The 17,192-nt window shown below is 32.9% G+C and overlaps 1 protein-coding gene across 2 annotated transcripts in view; it reads left to right on the top strand.

Moving 5' to 3' along the window:
- LOC132727416 (next to BRCA1 gene 1 protein-like) overlaps positions 1-17,192 on the top strand; it is a 48,916-nt gene that overhangs the window by 9,962 nt on the left and 21,762 nt on the right. Inside the window, exons 3-13 of one of the 2 annotated variants that reach the window (XM_060712903.1) lie at positions 2,727-2,768; positions 3,250-3,397; positions 4,259-4,327; positions 4,715-4,908; positions 8,080-8,187; positions 10,548-10,722; positions 11,243-11,315; positions 11,754-11,999; positions 12,692-12,880; positions 13,750-13,882; positions 14,312-14,426. In XM_060712903.1, the coding sequence (XP_060568886.1) occupies positions 2,727-2,768; positions 3,250-3,397; positions 4,259-4,327; positions 4,715-4,908; positions 8,080-8,187; positions 10,548-10,722; positions 11,243-11,315; positions 11,754-11,999; positions 12,692-12,880; positions 13,750-13,882; positions 14,312-14,426 (1,492 nt within the window). The remainder of the gene's footprint in view (positions 1-2,726; positions 2,769-3,249; positions 3,398-4,258; positions 4,328-4,714; positions 4,909-8,079; positions 8,188-10,547; positions 10,723-11,242; positions 11,316-11,753; positions 12,000-12,691; positions 12,881-13,749; positions 13,883-14,311; positions 14,427-17,192) is intronic. The other variant, XM_060712904.1, reaches the window with a different exon arrangement.

Here is a 17,192-nt window from a genome sequence, read left to right as displayed (position 1 = left end):
CTTGTGTCTAGATCCTACAGTAGTGTACTTTTAACACACAAACAGTTAACAACTCTGTAGAAGTTACTGAACTGTTAAGATAAGTCTACAGTAGAAATGCAGACAGGAATTTCAACGAAAAAAAATGTCAAAGACTTAGTATTTATTAATAGAAAAAAATGCTACTGTTGAATCTACCAAGTAAATTAAAGAGATTAATACACGGCAGAGTAGGGCCGGAAGGTGATAATCGGCCCGCAAAATGAATAATGGCCCCGAGGGCTTCAGCCCGATTATTGCCTTCCGGCCCTATAAGGAGTTGAATAAAATCATGTTATGCGAGCCTCTGGTGAACATACGGTAATATAGATTTATTCAACAAGTTTAATAAATTTAGTATTGAATATACATGAATAAAATAGTCTATTTTTTACATATCTAAAATAAGAACAGTTTACGGTTTTCAATTCCTTGCTTATAGTGTTACGCTATCTCAACCATGCTTTAAAATGTTTTTTTTGTATAAAACGCAAATGATGTTGCATTAAAGTGTTATTACACAAGTGTAATAATTTACGTTTTTATACAATGGGTTTATTACACTTCAGAGCCTTGGTAAAATGAAATAACTAATACCGTAACCAATTTTAAACAATTTTGTTTTAACCTAAAATTTAAAATAAATGAATTTTTAAAATTGTGAATAATTAATGATATTAATATCAGTCTGTGTAATATAAATTATGGCAGAAACATTATGACTACTATATCAACATATTCATATTTTTAACGAGAACTTTCAAAGCTCGTATTATTTTGTAAATATTACACTGTTGGGAAAAGGCGTAAAATAAAAAAAACAAACAAAAACAAAACATAAATATTACATATATATAAATGGGGAAGTTATATTGATTAATAAGTCTTTGTATCTTTATAGATATCGGTAACTGTTAGATAAAATGTTAGGAGATAAAACTAACATTGTTACTATAAACTTTTGGTATTCACCTATAAAGATAAGTTAGATAATTTGTATACTACATGAGTGATGTCATGTCACCATACTTTTAACGCAGCCTTCAGCTTTTGTTAAGGTTAAATGAGCCGCATCACGACAAAACCAACATAATGGGTTTGCGACCAGCATGGATCCAGACCAGCCTGCGCATCCGCACAGTTTGATCAGGATCCAGTCCCTATAACAAGTAAAGAAACTAATAGCGAACAGCATGGATCCTGATCAGACTGCGCGGATGCGCATGCTGGTCTGGATCCATGCTGGTCGCAAACCCATTATGTTGGTTTTGTCATGACGCGGCTCAAATACATTATTTTTAGAAAAATCGTTTCATATACATGTACTTGTTATTGTCAAATTAAAAGAATTAAGGTGGAAAATGAAATTTGCCAATGATAAAATAGATTAACAATGAAAAAACCTCTTGATACCTCTAATGGTTTGCTCTCTATATTTAAGTTAGTAAAGTGGACGATTTGTTTCCTGATCTTCAATTTTGTGAAACGAACATCTCTGAACACTGTTTTTGAAGAAGGCTGAACAGAAATATAATGCATTTTTCCAAGATTACATTACTGAAATACTTGGTTTGAAACAACACTGAATTTAATTGTTTTTCCAACAGAAAATAAAAGCTGAAGACCACTCTTAAAATGACTTTAATTGGTCTGTCAATGCTTATTATAATTAGGCAGTAAGAAAATAAGGTCAACTATGTCCTTAGAATAAACACTTAACTATTGACTACTTAATTCTAGTATCTCAAGATTGAAGAAAATAACAAGATGTATAAAGTTAAAACAATAAACAAGGTTACCAGTAAATCTGATAGATAAGTGTATAAGGTTCATTTTACGGGGAAGTCAAAGTCGCGGGCCCGGGCTTTGGCTTGCCCGGCTATAGACTACACGTGTATATTTAAAAGAAAATTAAAATAAAAAACAATTAAAAAATATATAGAGTTCTATACCTATCAATGAAATTTTCAGTGTCAGTTTTAGATAGGCGCCGCCATTTACAATGTAACTCAATGATAAAAGGCTGTGTATTCCGATAACGTACCAAATCTCAACTTTTCGGATTAATAATAATCGTCGAGTGTTCCGAGTGAAAACGGAAGTGGGTACATATAATACCGAATGACACCTTTAAAACAGAAAAATGAAAGGATTTTTTACCGACTTCCCCGTTCATAGGCTTTGCCTAATTTCATATTAATTACATGTACTAGTAATGAAAATTGCAACATGAAAAATAACTTCTGATTTTCAATATTTGTACATTTCTATAACTTCTGATGTAATTTTCTTTATGTTTGTTTTTAATTGATTTTAATATAAAAACAAAAATTTGCTCAATCTAGATGCATGACATGTAGTTTTAACAATTACTCATACTGTGATACATGTGAACTTTTTTTGATGATCAAGTGGGAGATTTTTTTTCAAAAAGAGGGAGATTTTAGAATTTACAATAAACAAAGAAGGAAGTTCTGACATTAAAAATAGGGAGATTTCTTTAATTTGTGAAAATACCCCTTATTTTAAGAAAAATCTTAGAAAATATGTCTGCAGAAAGTGTGAGTCTTCCACTTAAAGTGGGAGGGTTTACATGTATGATTACTTTGAATTAGAGGACACTCTGGACTAATATAGTGCCTGACAGTTAAGGTTGAGGTTTAAATTAAAAAGCTTTTATAAGAATGTTTTTATTTTATTTTTCACAGGTTTCTATTGGAAGTCAGGAGGAACTTTTTGAAGCTTTTAGGGTAAACAATTTAACAATATTTTTATACCAAATAATTAAATTGTTGAAGGATTTTTGAATATTATCCTACTTTTCACAAGTCATCTAACACTTAAATGAAAAAAAAAAACCAAAAAAAACACAAAACAACAACTGTAACAGTGATTGAAAAAAGGTAGAATATTTACAGTAACCATATGTTGCCTTGTAATATTATACTTATTATACATATGATACCTTACCTAAATGTGTGCCTACTTTATTTATAAGATCTTTATTTAGGATGGCGACCTGTCAAGTAAAAAAGTATACTGACAACTTAAGCTAACACTAATAATGTTTTACTTCATAACCACTTTGATTCAAGAACTACTTTTTCCTGTGCATTAAAACTGAAGTACTACTTTTTCATTATAACTAGATTGGACTAGGAACTATTTTTTTCACCTAAGAACATTGTTTTTTCCCCTCTAATCTTGTAAACTATAATAAATGTTATATAGATGGCAATGAAGGTGAAGAACATGTTACAAGTGAAAGTAATGCCTCTATCCCCTGAAACCCCAGTGTTTAGAATGCCAGATGTGGAGGATGAAGAGGAGGGACGTCCCCTCGAGGTACCGCAACAACAGGTCATAGACAGGGAAGATGGTAAGTCTTGTTCCTTGAAGTGACATTATACCCATCTAAGGTTTTATTTGTTTGATTGGTTTTTACCTCACACTGACACATAACAGGTCATATGGCAATGTTCCAGCTTTACTGGTGGAGGAAGACCTCAGGTGCCTTTCCCTGCATTGTTTCAGGCACAAATGGACACCTGAGTAGAACCACAGACGTTCAGTAAGCTAGCTGGATAGCTTCCTCATATGACAGAGTACAAAGTTTCTGTCAGAATTCTAAGAGTTTATAGTTTGTAAGCTGGTGAAAGTCAAAATAAGTTTACATTTAGCCATTATTCTTTTCAATTTTATAATTAACTTTGCATGAACGGTAAATTAATATATTATCTCAAGTGGCTGTCGGAAATTTCTCAGAAATATCTGTAAATATCCATAAGAGTTTACTATTCCTGTATTGTTCTATTGATAACAAAATAGTAGGATAGTCATTTTAGTTTATAAGGCAGATTTATATTTTATCCTTAAGCATTGTCTCATATCAACTGTTTGTCAATCACCATTATAACAATAATTGGTCTTTTGAAATATATAGTTCAGCTCTACTTGGCAATGAAAATATGAATATAATGTCACTTTAATAAGTAAAATTATTCCATCACGTTGTTCTCATTATGTTGGAACTGACTGGTTTGCCTTTTATGTAAAAGATACAGGTTTTAGTGAAAATGCTCAAAATAGATTAACTGTTATGACTAATGGCTAGGCTTGTTTTAATGTTTTTGCCATGTTGGATTTAATAAACCTGTATAAAGATTGCCTGTATCTGGTAAACTAATTTGCATGGTATATAATCTGAGGTTGATTGTATTATACGTTTGTATGTTTACAGAGCCTCTTGACCTAAGAGAGATTTGTCCAGACCCGCATGTTGCTATTCCGATGCCTGATGTTGAAACAGGTTAGCTTACTTAGTTGTTATGAACAACATTCATATGTTTAAATTGTTACATACCTGTTTTCTGGCGTGGGTTCGATCCCTGGGAGATGCTTTGGTAGTTTAGCACGGAGGAAGGTAGTCTAGTACTGGTGTAACTCTCCAGGAACGATGGTTAGGAAACTACCCGCCTATATGACTGAAATACTGTTGGGAAAAGGCGTAAAATGAAACACACAAACATACCTGTTTAAGTGGAATTATCATCAGCCAAGATTTTAAATATTTACTACACTTGGACAAGCTAAGGCTGTTACAAATTGTCATGAACTTTGAAGAAAAACAACTGATTATGACTTGTATTACTGTGTGAAAATGTTTGCCTATATATTGAATTACTCTTCTTCACAGAATCAGAAAGGTACCAGTCTGGTGAATATGTGAACCAGTCTATGGTTGATGATGAGATCCAGTCTAGAGTCGAAGCGGGAACCAATAAAGATGAAGTTGTCCATAAAACAGAATCTGAGCTGGAAGCCAGCAAGATTATATTTCCTGATTCAAGTGAACAATTTGTTGCCAACTCTGAAGGAGCGCAATGGGAAGTAAGTGTAACCAACAAAAATAACATCCTTACACTACAATAGTTTACCCAGACTCCTCCCTTGGCAGAATTGTAATCACTGCCTTCACAGATGTCACATGATGATGAAAGTCACATGACGTAACATGAAAATTCAAATATTAATATCGACTGTTTCTTTCTGTTTTATTTTTAACTTTTCGTACCTATGTTTGTTATAGTTTATCAAAAAATTATCAAAAGTATTGAAAATAATGATAAATAAATTCAAAAGTTAAAAAATATTAAATATCAAAATATTGATAAAAATGTTTGTGATGGCAGAGATCTCTGTACATGTACTAATAAGGGGAGTTTACTGTGTAGGAGGTTGTAGTTACCTGGTGAATTTGTGATAGTGAAATACCTTATGCTTTGAATGGACTCTTGTAAATTTAAAGCTGAGAAAATCCAAAATACAAAAAATGATCTACCAACAGTATAGAGTATGATTAGTCTACAACTCTACAGGTTGACTTGGCTGAAGTTTGACTATATACTGACCAGTGGCAAAGGTTAATGAGATTCGAATCTGACCTCAATATGGTTCAAATCCCTCAAAGGACTTTGAATTTTCTTAAATAACGCACAGTGAGGTCAGGCACCTGAGGTCTTCCTCCACCAGTACAGCTGGAAAGTGGCCGTATGACCTTTTCTGTCTTTGTGCGACATAAAACTTTAAAGTAGCATGACAATGACAGCCGGGCAGCAGTTATAGCTCGACTTTTCTCTTCAAAACAGCTAGCTAAAAGTGATACCATTCATGAAAGCTCTAAACCAATTTGATACATTTATGGTGTAAACTGCAAGAAAGGACTTAAGAGTTTATGCTGTACTGTCCGTCCGTATTGACAAAAATGTTACATTATTATCTATAATCGTATTTAGTGCTCGCCAATTTTTTTAAGCCAATCACTGACGAGGATTTTTCAAATTTTCAGGTTTCAAATCTTAATAGAACAGATTTTATATAAACTGGACGTTTTATATTATAAAACGCAAGTGGGCGGAGCTAAGTTTCGAAGAGCGCTAAAGTGAAATATACGCATGTGCAGAGATCTTGAAGTTTACTCCTACTAATCAATATTTATGCATCATTTTTTTCTGTACACGCACATCGTCACTACGGCATAGAATTAAAAAAAAGAAGTTCATTGAAATGAAAACAGGCAAAATAACAGTAAAAATGTTTTATTACTTACGGAACCAGTATCATTTTATAATTTCCAAATAAAAAGTTCACTTATTCCAACAAAGTATGTATGTAATATTTCTTACTTTTTATGTAAATATAACAGCCCGTGTCGCTGCAAAACCGAAAGTAGGGTGTTTTTATTAATTTTACATTTATTTTTGACAATATACTGCCATTTGTCCGAAGATGTATGCTGCATATATAATCAAGCTACAGGTTCATTTCAGCCCGAAAAATATGTCGAGGTGACGGGCGAGGCAAGACATGTCGACTTTTTGTAGCTTATTGTGAAGTTGCAGTACATGAAAATCGGGCACATGACAAATCAGCACATAAATAAAACATTCTAGTGTTCCGTGGTCATACCTCCTTTTCTTATTACAATGAATTTTTACTGCATTGTTATCCATCGCTGATTTGTTTTTAGCAGAGAATGACCTGTGTATGTTCAAAGAGGGTACCGTTTGAGAATATTTCGCAAAGAGGGGTACCGATATGGATATGCACGTGATATTGTCTGATTTACCTAGACAGAATGCGGGAATAAGCTATGCAAAACACGTGACCCGAAAATGTGTACCGCTACTCTTCAAATATGGTTATACACATTTAGGCTATCGTGTGACGTCACGCAGTGTGTTGGGCGGAAAAAAATGGGCGGAGCACAATGCCGGTTAGAGTGCATATTGGATGTTCTTCGTAAATAAGAAAGCTACAGTCGCTTCGCAAGCTCCGCTCCTTTTTAGCTTTCTTATTTACGAAGAACACCCAATATGAACTCTAACCTATACATAGCTGCTGAAAAAATATTAACTTATTTTATTTTAATAACAAAATAAATAATTGTACTGATTATAAATTCATCATATTAAAACCAGGGCTATGTGGCTGTGTGTATAATAGGCTCGCTGTTTACTTTCTTACCTGTCATAAAATCTAATTTGCTGACAATATTATGAAGTTAATGTTACTTTATTTAATTCTCGTTATATATAACCCAAAACAAATTTTGTAATTAATAGTATGATAAAGTTGATGTCATTCAATTTTATGTTATATGGATATTCATACTTGTTATATATTATATAGCTATTCATACTTGTTATATGTTATATAGATATTCATACTTGTTTTATGTGATATAGATATTCATACTTGTTATATGTTATATAGATATTCATACTTGTTATATGTTATATAGCTATTCATACTTGTTATATGTTATATAGATATTCATACTTGTTATATGTTATATAGATATTCATACTTGTTATATGTGATATAGGTATTCATACTTGTTATATGTTATATAGATATTCATACTTGTTATATGTGATATAGGTATTCATACTTGTTATATGTTATATAGATATTCATACTTGTTATATGTTATATAGATATTCATACTTGTTATATGTGATATAGATATTCATACTTGTTATATGTTATATAGATATTCATACTTGTTATATGTTATATAGATATTCATACTTGTTATATGTTATATAGATATTCATACTTGTTATATGTGATATAGATATTCATACTTGTTATATGTTATATAGATATTCGTACTTGTTATATGTTATATAGATATTCATACTTGTTATATATTATATAGATATTCATACTTGTTATATGTTATATAGATATTCATACTTGTTATATATTATATAGATATTTATACTTGTTATATGTTATATAGATATTCATACTTGTTATATGTTATATAGATATTCATACTTGTTATATATTATATAGATATTCATACTTGTTATATGTTATATAGATATTCATACTTGTTATATATGTTATAAAGATATTCATACTTGTTTTATGTTATATAGGTATTCATACTTGTTATATGTTATATAGCTATTCATACTTGTTATATGTTATATAGATATTCATACTTGTTATATGTTATATAGATATTCATACTTGTTTTATGTTATATAGGTATTACATGAGGTAGAAGCCGGGCGCAAGGAAGGAAGTAGTGATGAACAGACAGATAGATCAGAAAATCTTCTTCCCTACTCAGAATTTGTCACTTTCATGACTAAGGTATATATGTGTAAAACATTGTTATTATTTACAAGCTCAGTTAGTAATGGAACTAAAATGATTAGTATTCGCTTACAATATAGAGCATGTTGTTACAGTCTGATTTACCAGTATACTGCCAGTATACTAGTCGTAGCTCAATTTTAGTATTTAAGTAGTGAAGTTTGTTATACAGTTGAGACTGTCATATGTGACTTTCCAAGGGGCGTTTAGAAAAAGGTCACTTATGACAGGGAGTCTCTTAAAACAGTCTCAACGAAAATTGAAATTTGTGACTTAACATACAAAAAAAAACCTTGATACTAGTGAAATTCCTTATAATTTCAATGAACTCCATATTTAAAGCTCTGTGAATTTATGAAGGGTGAAAACAGTGATGTTTTTCAGTATTTAAATGATTAAAGCCTCTCCCAGTAACCTCAGTACAGCGAGGTTTTAAAATGAAGATTTGAAATTGGCAAAAATTTGGAAAAAATATTTAAAAAAGAAATGCCAGGAACTCTTTGTTATCTATTATAAATTGAATGTCAGAATTTCAATTTCCTTAGTCTTTTTATATGCCCGAAAGGGCATATTATGTTATACCCCCTGGCGTCCGTCTGTCTGTCTGTCTGTCTGTCCGTCCGTACATCCGTCCGTCCGTCCGTCCATTAGCAATTTGGTTTCCGGAGCATAACTTAAGTTCCATTTGGCCCACAATGTTCAAACTTCATAGGATGATTGTCCATATTGGGTAGAAGACCCCTATTGATTTTGGGGTCAAAAGGTCAAAGGTCAAGGTCACTATGACCTTAAAACTGAAAACAGTTTCCGGAGCATAACTTAAGTTCCATTCGACCAACAATGATCAAACTTCATAGGATGATTGTCCATATAAGGTAGAAGACCCCTATTGATTTTGGGGTCACAAGGTCAAAGGTCAAGGTCGTTATTACCTTGATACTTAAAACAGTTTCCGGAGCATAACTTAAGTTCCAATGGACCCACAATGTTCAAACTTCATAGTACGATTGTCCATATTGGGTAAAAGACCCCTTTTGATTTTTGGGTCAAAAGGTCAAAGGTCAAGGTCACTATGACCTTAAAACTGAAAACAGTTTCCGGAGCATAACTTAAGTTCCATTCGACCCACAATGTTCAAACTTCATAGGATGATTGTCCATATTGGGCAAAAGACCCCTATTGATTTTGGGGTCACAAGGTCAAAGGTCAAGGTCACTATTACCTTGATACTGAAAACAGTTTCCGGAGCATAACTTAAGTTCGAATTGACCCACAGTGATCAAACTTCATAGGATGATTGTCCATATTGGGAAGAAGACCCCTATTGATTTTGGGGTCACAAGGTCAAAGGTCAAGGTCACTATTACATTGATACTGGAAACAGTTTCCAGAGCATAACTTAAGTTCCATTTGGCCCACAGTGTTCAAACTTCATAGGATGATTGTCCATATTAGGTAGAAGACCCCTATTGATTTTGGGGTCAAAAGGTCAAGGGTCAAAGTCACTATATCCTATAAACTGAAAACAGTTTCTGGAGCATAACTTAAGTTCCATTTGGCCCACAATATTCAAACTTCATAGGATGATTGTCCATATTGGGTAGAAGACCCCTATTGATTTTGGGGTCACTAGGTCAAAGGTCAATGTCACAATTACCTTAAAACCAAAAACAGTTTCCGGGGCATAACGTAAGTTCCATTTGGCCCACAATATTCAAACTTCGTAGGATGATTTTGTCCATATTGGGTAGAAGACCCCTATTGATTTTGGGGTCACAAGGTCAAGGTCAATGTCACTTTTACCTTAATACTGAAAACAGTTTCTAGAGCATAATTAAAGTTCCAATTGGCCAACAATATTTAAACTTCTTAGGATGATTGTCCATATAAGGTAGAAGACCCCTATTGATTTTGGGGTCAAAAGGTCAAAGGTTAAGGTCATTATTAATAACTTGAGTATTAATCAACCTACAGCTGTAAAATTTTATATGATGAACAGCTAATTCCCATGTCTTATAAATGCTTCATCCTTATTAAAAAAAACACTTTCGGGCATATAATGCTCCGCCTAGCGGTGCTCTTGTTATTTTTTAGTTTGCTTTTAAGTGTTTGAAGATAAAAGTGGTGGCATTTTTATCAAATGAACATTTTTATTGTACATGTATAGGATACTTTGTCAAATCTAATTTTCTTTATACATGTATAGGATACTTGGTCAAATCTAATTTTCGTTATACATGTATCATAGCTTAAATTAAGTTAAAATTCAGTGTGTGAATTAATCTTATTAAGTTATAAGATAGTTTTAATGATTATAGATTAATTAAAATTTAATTAAGCTTTACATACAATTTTAGCTTAAGAAAGACTTACGGACCGAGATAGTTCGAGATGTAACAAGAAAAACTGTGAAGCAAGTATTAAAGGGTCTAGATGGCGCTGTAATAGAATCCTTACAGGGGTCTTCACTCTTGCAAGCAGGGGCCAATACAGCAATTGCAGGGTCTTCTAAAACACAAACAAGTGAACATCGTAAGTTGAACATTTTGTATTCATTATTATAAATAGTATATATAAGATATATGCTAATTATACTATTTTTTAGCTGTATATTTACGATACTATTTTCTATTTTTGATTGAATAGTTATATTTCTATATTTAGCTGTGTGGATTATATTATAATATCTATTTTTAGCTGTGTAAATTTAATTTTTTTCTATTTTTAGCTGTATGCTTAATATATTAGCTGTGTATTTATAATATTATTTTTTATTTTTGATAGAAAAGTTGTATTTCTATTTTTAGCTGTGTTAATTACTTTATTTCTATTTTTAGCTGTGTTAATTATATTTTTTTTCTATTTTTAACTGTTAATTATATAAATTTTCTATTTTTAGCTGTGTTAATTATATTTTTTTTCTATTTTTAACTGTTAATTATATAAATTTTCTATTTTTAGCTGTGTTAATTACTTTATTTCTATTTTTAGCTGTGTTAATTATATTTTTTCTATTTTTAGCTGTGTTAATTATATTTTTTTCTATTTTTAGCTGTGTATGTACATGACGGTGTGTACTGTGATGTCTGTAACTGTGTTATTGTTGGACCAAGATATAAATGTGGGTAAGTAGAACATAATTCATGCTTATAATTTTATAATGGTGAGTATTGAAATAATTTGTTACGAAGACTCAAATTGTAATGTATGAACAAAATATAGGTTGATGAAATTTTTGATAATTTGTTGGTTTGTTTACCTAGGGGAAATTTGCAAAATTCTAAATTGTTTTAGAATTAATTAGATTTTAATTATTGAATGAAAGTACCGAATTTTAGGGATATAAGTGTATTTTACCTTCCAAATAGATGTAGATATATAGTATATACCTGTCTACAGTGTAATCTGCATGAGAATATTTATTTGGTAAATTTAGCTTATGATAACATCAGTTGTTTTTTACTGGCAGGATTATCTGACCGTTGATGAATTTATGTACCAGCAAATAAGTTTAATTAAGTAGACAGAGGTAGAACTAAAGAAGTGTTTTATTGATATTACAGAAACTGTCTTGATTTTGATTTGTGTGAATCTTGCGAAGACAAACCTGGTTCTCACAACCCTGATCATGTGTTCGTAAAGATTCGAAGACCTTGTTTCCGAGTTGGGGTTGCAGCTGACGGGGTCAGGAAGCCTCTTCTTAAAACTTCGATCTACCGAGCACAGAGAAAATGCGGAACAAAGCTTTTGATTCCGATTTACGGGGAAGGGGAAGAAGATCAGAACGATGCTAACTCTAAACTAGAAAGGTATATTAAGTTTCTTCTTTTTTTTTTCAAATGATTTTCCATTTGATTTTTTTTGTAAACTAACTGACGTTACAAAAATTAGAAAATGTTCATCTTTCATGCATGTTTTCTTTACAATATTTTTGAATGTACTGAAGCAATATTCTGTATCTCATTCAGTTTGAAACAGTGCAATATGACTCGTATTATATATCCCAGATAAAAAATTTTAATATGACATTAAGAAAAGAAAAAAGAAGATGGAATAATTTTCTTCCTTTTTAAAGCTGCATCCATCCATATGTATCAGTAAAAGAAAGTATTTTGATTATTTCGAATAAAATCAAAATTATCAATATACAAATAATTGAGATTTTATGAATATGATTATATGTTTAAATTCTGCTTTATGATCAATTATTTACACAAATATTATTTTTGATTTATGATTAATTTTCAATAATTTGTAAAATGTGTTATTAATTATAATGATAAAATTATAATTAATTATTAAATATAATTACATGTATTATAATGCATGTCATACTTGTTCCCATTGCTGGTTAGAAACACAGAATACTGGTACCTAATTTGAGAAAATGTTGAAAATTTTCAATACACATGTATGTCCGTTAAATTTTTTGTGTTATCTATTTTTGATAATAGTAAAATGAAGGGAAAGATTGCTCTGTTTACATGTATTTTTGATATAGTAAAATGAAGGGAAAGATTGCTCAAAAAGATGAAAAGAAAAGACAGAAAACAGAGAAGAAGATTGAGAAATTGAAGCGTAGAGAAGAGAAGCTGAAGAGACGTATAGATATATTTAGTGAATCTCCGATGAAGCGAGAGAGACTAGAGATACTTGATGATGATAACACTGTCAGATATGATTTCTACAAGTATGTATTATTTCTATAATTAACCCCGACACTTACCCATCTAACCGCCTCCGTGGTCGAGGGGTTAGAGTCGATGACTTCTAATCCAAATCCAGTTACCTCTCTGGCGTGGGATCGATCCCCGGGAGATGCTTTGGTAGTTTTGCGCGGAGGAAGGTAGTCTAGTACTGGTGTAACTCTCCAGGAAAGATGGTTAGGAAACTACCCGCCTATATGACTGAAATACTGTTTGGAAAAGGCGTAAAATGAAACAAACAAACAAACAAAACTTACCCATCTGTCCCTCCTTCCCCATGTTTCCTACAAGTATGTGCTATTTCTATAATTAAACCCCACACTTCCCTATCTGTCCCCCCCTTCCCCATGACTTCTATAAGCATATACTAGTGCATTTATATTATTTGGCTCCCTCCCTACCGGCGTCCGTAGACCTGCCCTTACTCTCTCAGTCAACAGCAATTATCTATCTTTCTAAACAATGATGATTTGTAAACAGGTTCCCTTTTTGTCTGAAACTGGGTATTTTGGCCTTCTTTCTTCAGTAATAACTTAATAGTCAACATTAAAATGACCTTGACTGTCAAGGTCAAATTATTGTATTTTGCTTGAGTTGTGTTTACTTGGTAATTTTGGAAAGGATTTGATTCATATTTGTTCAAATCAACACTTCTTGTCACACCAACATGTTGAATAATTTAATTTTGACCATGACCTTAGAGTGACCATGACCTTAGAGTGACCTTGATTGTCATGGTGATGGTGTTGAATTTTGCTTTTATTGCCATAACTTTGTTATAAATGGATACAGAAATTTAGGGTTTGAAATAAAATTTTAGGGTTACAATATTTACAAATCTGTATTGTTTCAGAGTAATGATGAACTCTGTGTTCGTTTCCGAGGTAACGATACCGGAAAATACCAAGATGCAGCCTGAGACAAAATTTGTAAAGACTTGGAGAATGAAGAATGATGGTGACGGGGTTTGGTCATCAACTACAAAGGTTTGTATATACATACAACTTACATTGTACATTCTGGTGTCACATTATTCATTAGAGAGTGACTCGAGATATATATCCCATTTTTTCCTCATTTCTTATGATTACAATAGAAGATGTTAAGTGCTGTATGGAATCTGTAAAAACATTGCCATGTATTTCTTCTTGGTGTTGGGTTATATGTCACACTATCATACTTTATTTAATACTTTGTGTTTGTATTCCATAAACTTCATGATAGAATGAAAAACAACAAGAACAGATGAATATGATTTATTTTCTTTGTCAACATTTTGGCTTCAGGATATTTTTCTATTGTATTCCATAGAAATACAATAGATATCTGTATTCCATAGAAATACACTTTAATGAAATACATACTGTAGGGGAATGTAAACTTGGATTTAAAATGGAATGAAATGATTATTTCAGCTGAAATTACAGTGGGGCAACATTCCCACCCCATGTGCAGAAGTTAATGTACCTGAATTAAAGCCAGGAGAGGAGGGCAATGTCAGTGTGGATTTTGTGTCACCTACACAACCAGGTTAGTACATTTTGTGTTGGCTACACAACCAGGTTAGTAATATTTTGTGTTGTCTACATAACCAGGTTAGTACATTTTGTGTTGTATACACAATCAGGTTAGTACATTTTGTGTTGTCTACACAATCAGGTTAGTGGATTTTGTGTCGCCTACACAACCAGGTTAGTGGATTTTGTGTCGCCTACACAACCAGGTTAGTGGATTTGTGTTGTCTACACAACCAGGTTAGTGGATTTTGTGTCACCTACACAACCAGGTTAGTGGATTTTGTGTCGCCTACACAACCAGGTTAGTGGATTTTGTGTCGCCTACACAACCAGGTTAGTGGATTTTATGTTGCCTACACAACCAGGTTAGTGGATTTTGTGTCGCCTACACAACCAGGTTAGTGGATTTTGTGTTGCCTACACAACCAGGTTAGTGCATTTTGTGTTTGCCTACACAACCAGGTTATTACATTTTGTGTTGCCTACACAACCAGGTTAGTACATTTTATGTTGCCTATACACAACCAGGTTAGTACATTTTGTGTTGTCTACACAATCAGGTTAGTGGATTTTGTGTCGCCTACACAACCAGGTTAGTGGATTTTGTGTTGCCTACACAACCAGGTTAGTGCATTTTGTGTTGCCTACACAACCAGGTTATTACATTTTGTGTTGCCTACACAACCAGGTTAGTACATTTTGTGTTGCCTACACAATCAGGTTAGTACATTTTGTGTTGCCTACACAACCAGGCAAGTACATTTTGTGTTGCCTACACAACCAGGTTAGTATATTTTGTGTTGCCTACACAATCAGGTTAGTACATTTTGTGTTGCCTACACAACCAGGTTAGTACATTTTGTGTTGCCTACACAACCAGGTTAGTACATTTTGTGTTGCCTACACAACCAGGTTAGTACATTTTATGTTGCCTACACACAACCAGGTTAGTACATTTTTGTGTCGCCTACACAACCAGGTTAGTACATTTTGTGTTGCCTACACAACCAGGTTAGTGGATTTTGTGTCGCCTACACAACCAGGTTATTACATTTGTGTTGCCTACACAACCAGGTTAGTACATTTTGTGTTGCCTACACACAACCAGGTTATTACATTTTGTGTTGCCTACACAATCAGGTAAGTGGATTTTTTTTGTCGCCTACACAACCAGGTTAGTGGATTTTGTGTTGCCTACACAACCAGGTTAGTGCATTTTGTGTTGCCTACACAACCAGGTTATTACATTTTATGTTGCCTACACACAACCAGGTTAGTACATTTTGTGTTGTCTACACAATCAGGTTAGTGGATTTTGTGTCGCCTACACAACCAGGTTAGTGGATTTTGTGTTGCCTACACACAACCAGGTTAGTACATTTTGTGTTGTCTACACAATCAGGTTAGTGGATTTTGTGTCGCCTACACAACCAGGTTAGTGGATTTTGTGTTGCCTACACAACCAGGTTAGTACATTTTATGTTGCCTACACAACCAGGTTAGTACATTTTGTGTTGTCTACACAACCAAGTTAGTGGATTTTGTGTCGCCTACACAACCAGGTTATTACATTTTGTGTTGCCTACACAACCAGGTTAGTACATTTTGTGTTGCCTACACAACCAGGTTAGTACATTTTGTGTTGCCTACACACAACCAGGTTAGTGGATTTTGTGTCGCCTACACAACCAGGTTAGTGGATTTTGTGTTGCCTACACAACCAGGTTAGTGCATTTTGTGTTGCCTACACAACCAGGTTAGTTACAAAAATACAATGTTTGAATAATATTAAGATGTCCTGTCAGGTGTGTCTGTGATTGAATGGTTAAGGTTGTTAACTTCAAACCACTTACCCCTCACCGCTGCGGATTAGAATCCCATCAGGGACTTTTGGATGCCTTCATGTGCATCTGGCTAGGTTACGGAACATTGATTGTTCTTCTAAGGTGCCTTTTTGGGCCTTAAAAATGCATAAAAATGCACCTGAGGTCTTCCTCCATCAGTAAAACAGGAAAGTGGCCATTTGATGATTTGACATTTACTGTTGATGCAACTTAAAAACACAACTAAAAGAAATACAAATATGATGTCCTGTTTGTAAGAAATGATGCCCTTTAAATTAAAAAATATAAATCTTGTTTAAAATAATGTCCTTGTATGAATATTGATTTCCTTGAATGTAAAATGACCCACTTATCTCACAGTTAATACCTGGTAACAAAAATAGCTTCCTTATACAATATTAACTGTCTGTTACATGTTATATGTAGCATATATATATATACTAAGAAGTGGAAACATTTTAATGTGGGTGAAGTAAGAATAATCACTTCTTGATGAGGTGGGTTTACAGAGAAAACAGAATACAATGTATGATATTTAAAGGCTCATTTTTCCCCAGATATGCTTTCCTTTTTATTTCTCAAAAGCTTTTGGTTTCTGGTGTCCTGTTAAAGGGAGACACAGGCAAAATTTTCATTTCTTAGTTTTGAATTTTTCATTCATTATTCTGTAAATGTCCTCAAAATAAATACACTAAACAGTCAAAGGAACAAAACTTTTCTCCATATAAAGAATAAAATGGTGTTTTCCTATCTTGACCCGCGTGGGTCAGGTTAGAGCACTAAGATTTCACAATAGTTGTCACTTTGTACTCTGGAAACGTTAAAGAACATGTCAAATCAATTACTTAGACTTATTTCAATCATACAATATCCACAACACCTGTTATTGTAACTTCCAGGGTTTGTTCAAATCACATGTCTTGTTTTTTAACTAT

Source organism: Ruditapes philippinarum, unplaced genomic scaffold (assembly GCF_026571515.1).
Source record: "Ruditapes philippinarum isolate M1 unplaced genomic scaffold, ASM2657151v2 ctg3669_1_1_1_1, whole genome shotgun sequence".
NCBI lineage: Eukaryota > Metazoa > Mollusca > Bivalvia > Venerida > Veneridae > Ruditapes > Ruditapes philippinarum.
The sequence above is the reverse complement of the archived record's forward strand: the minus strand, read 5'-3'. Positions and strand labels throughout refer to the sequence as shown.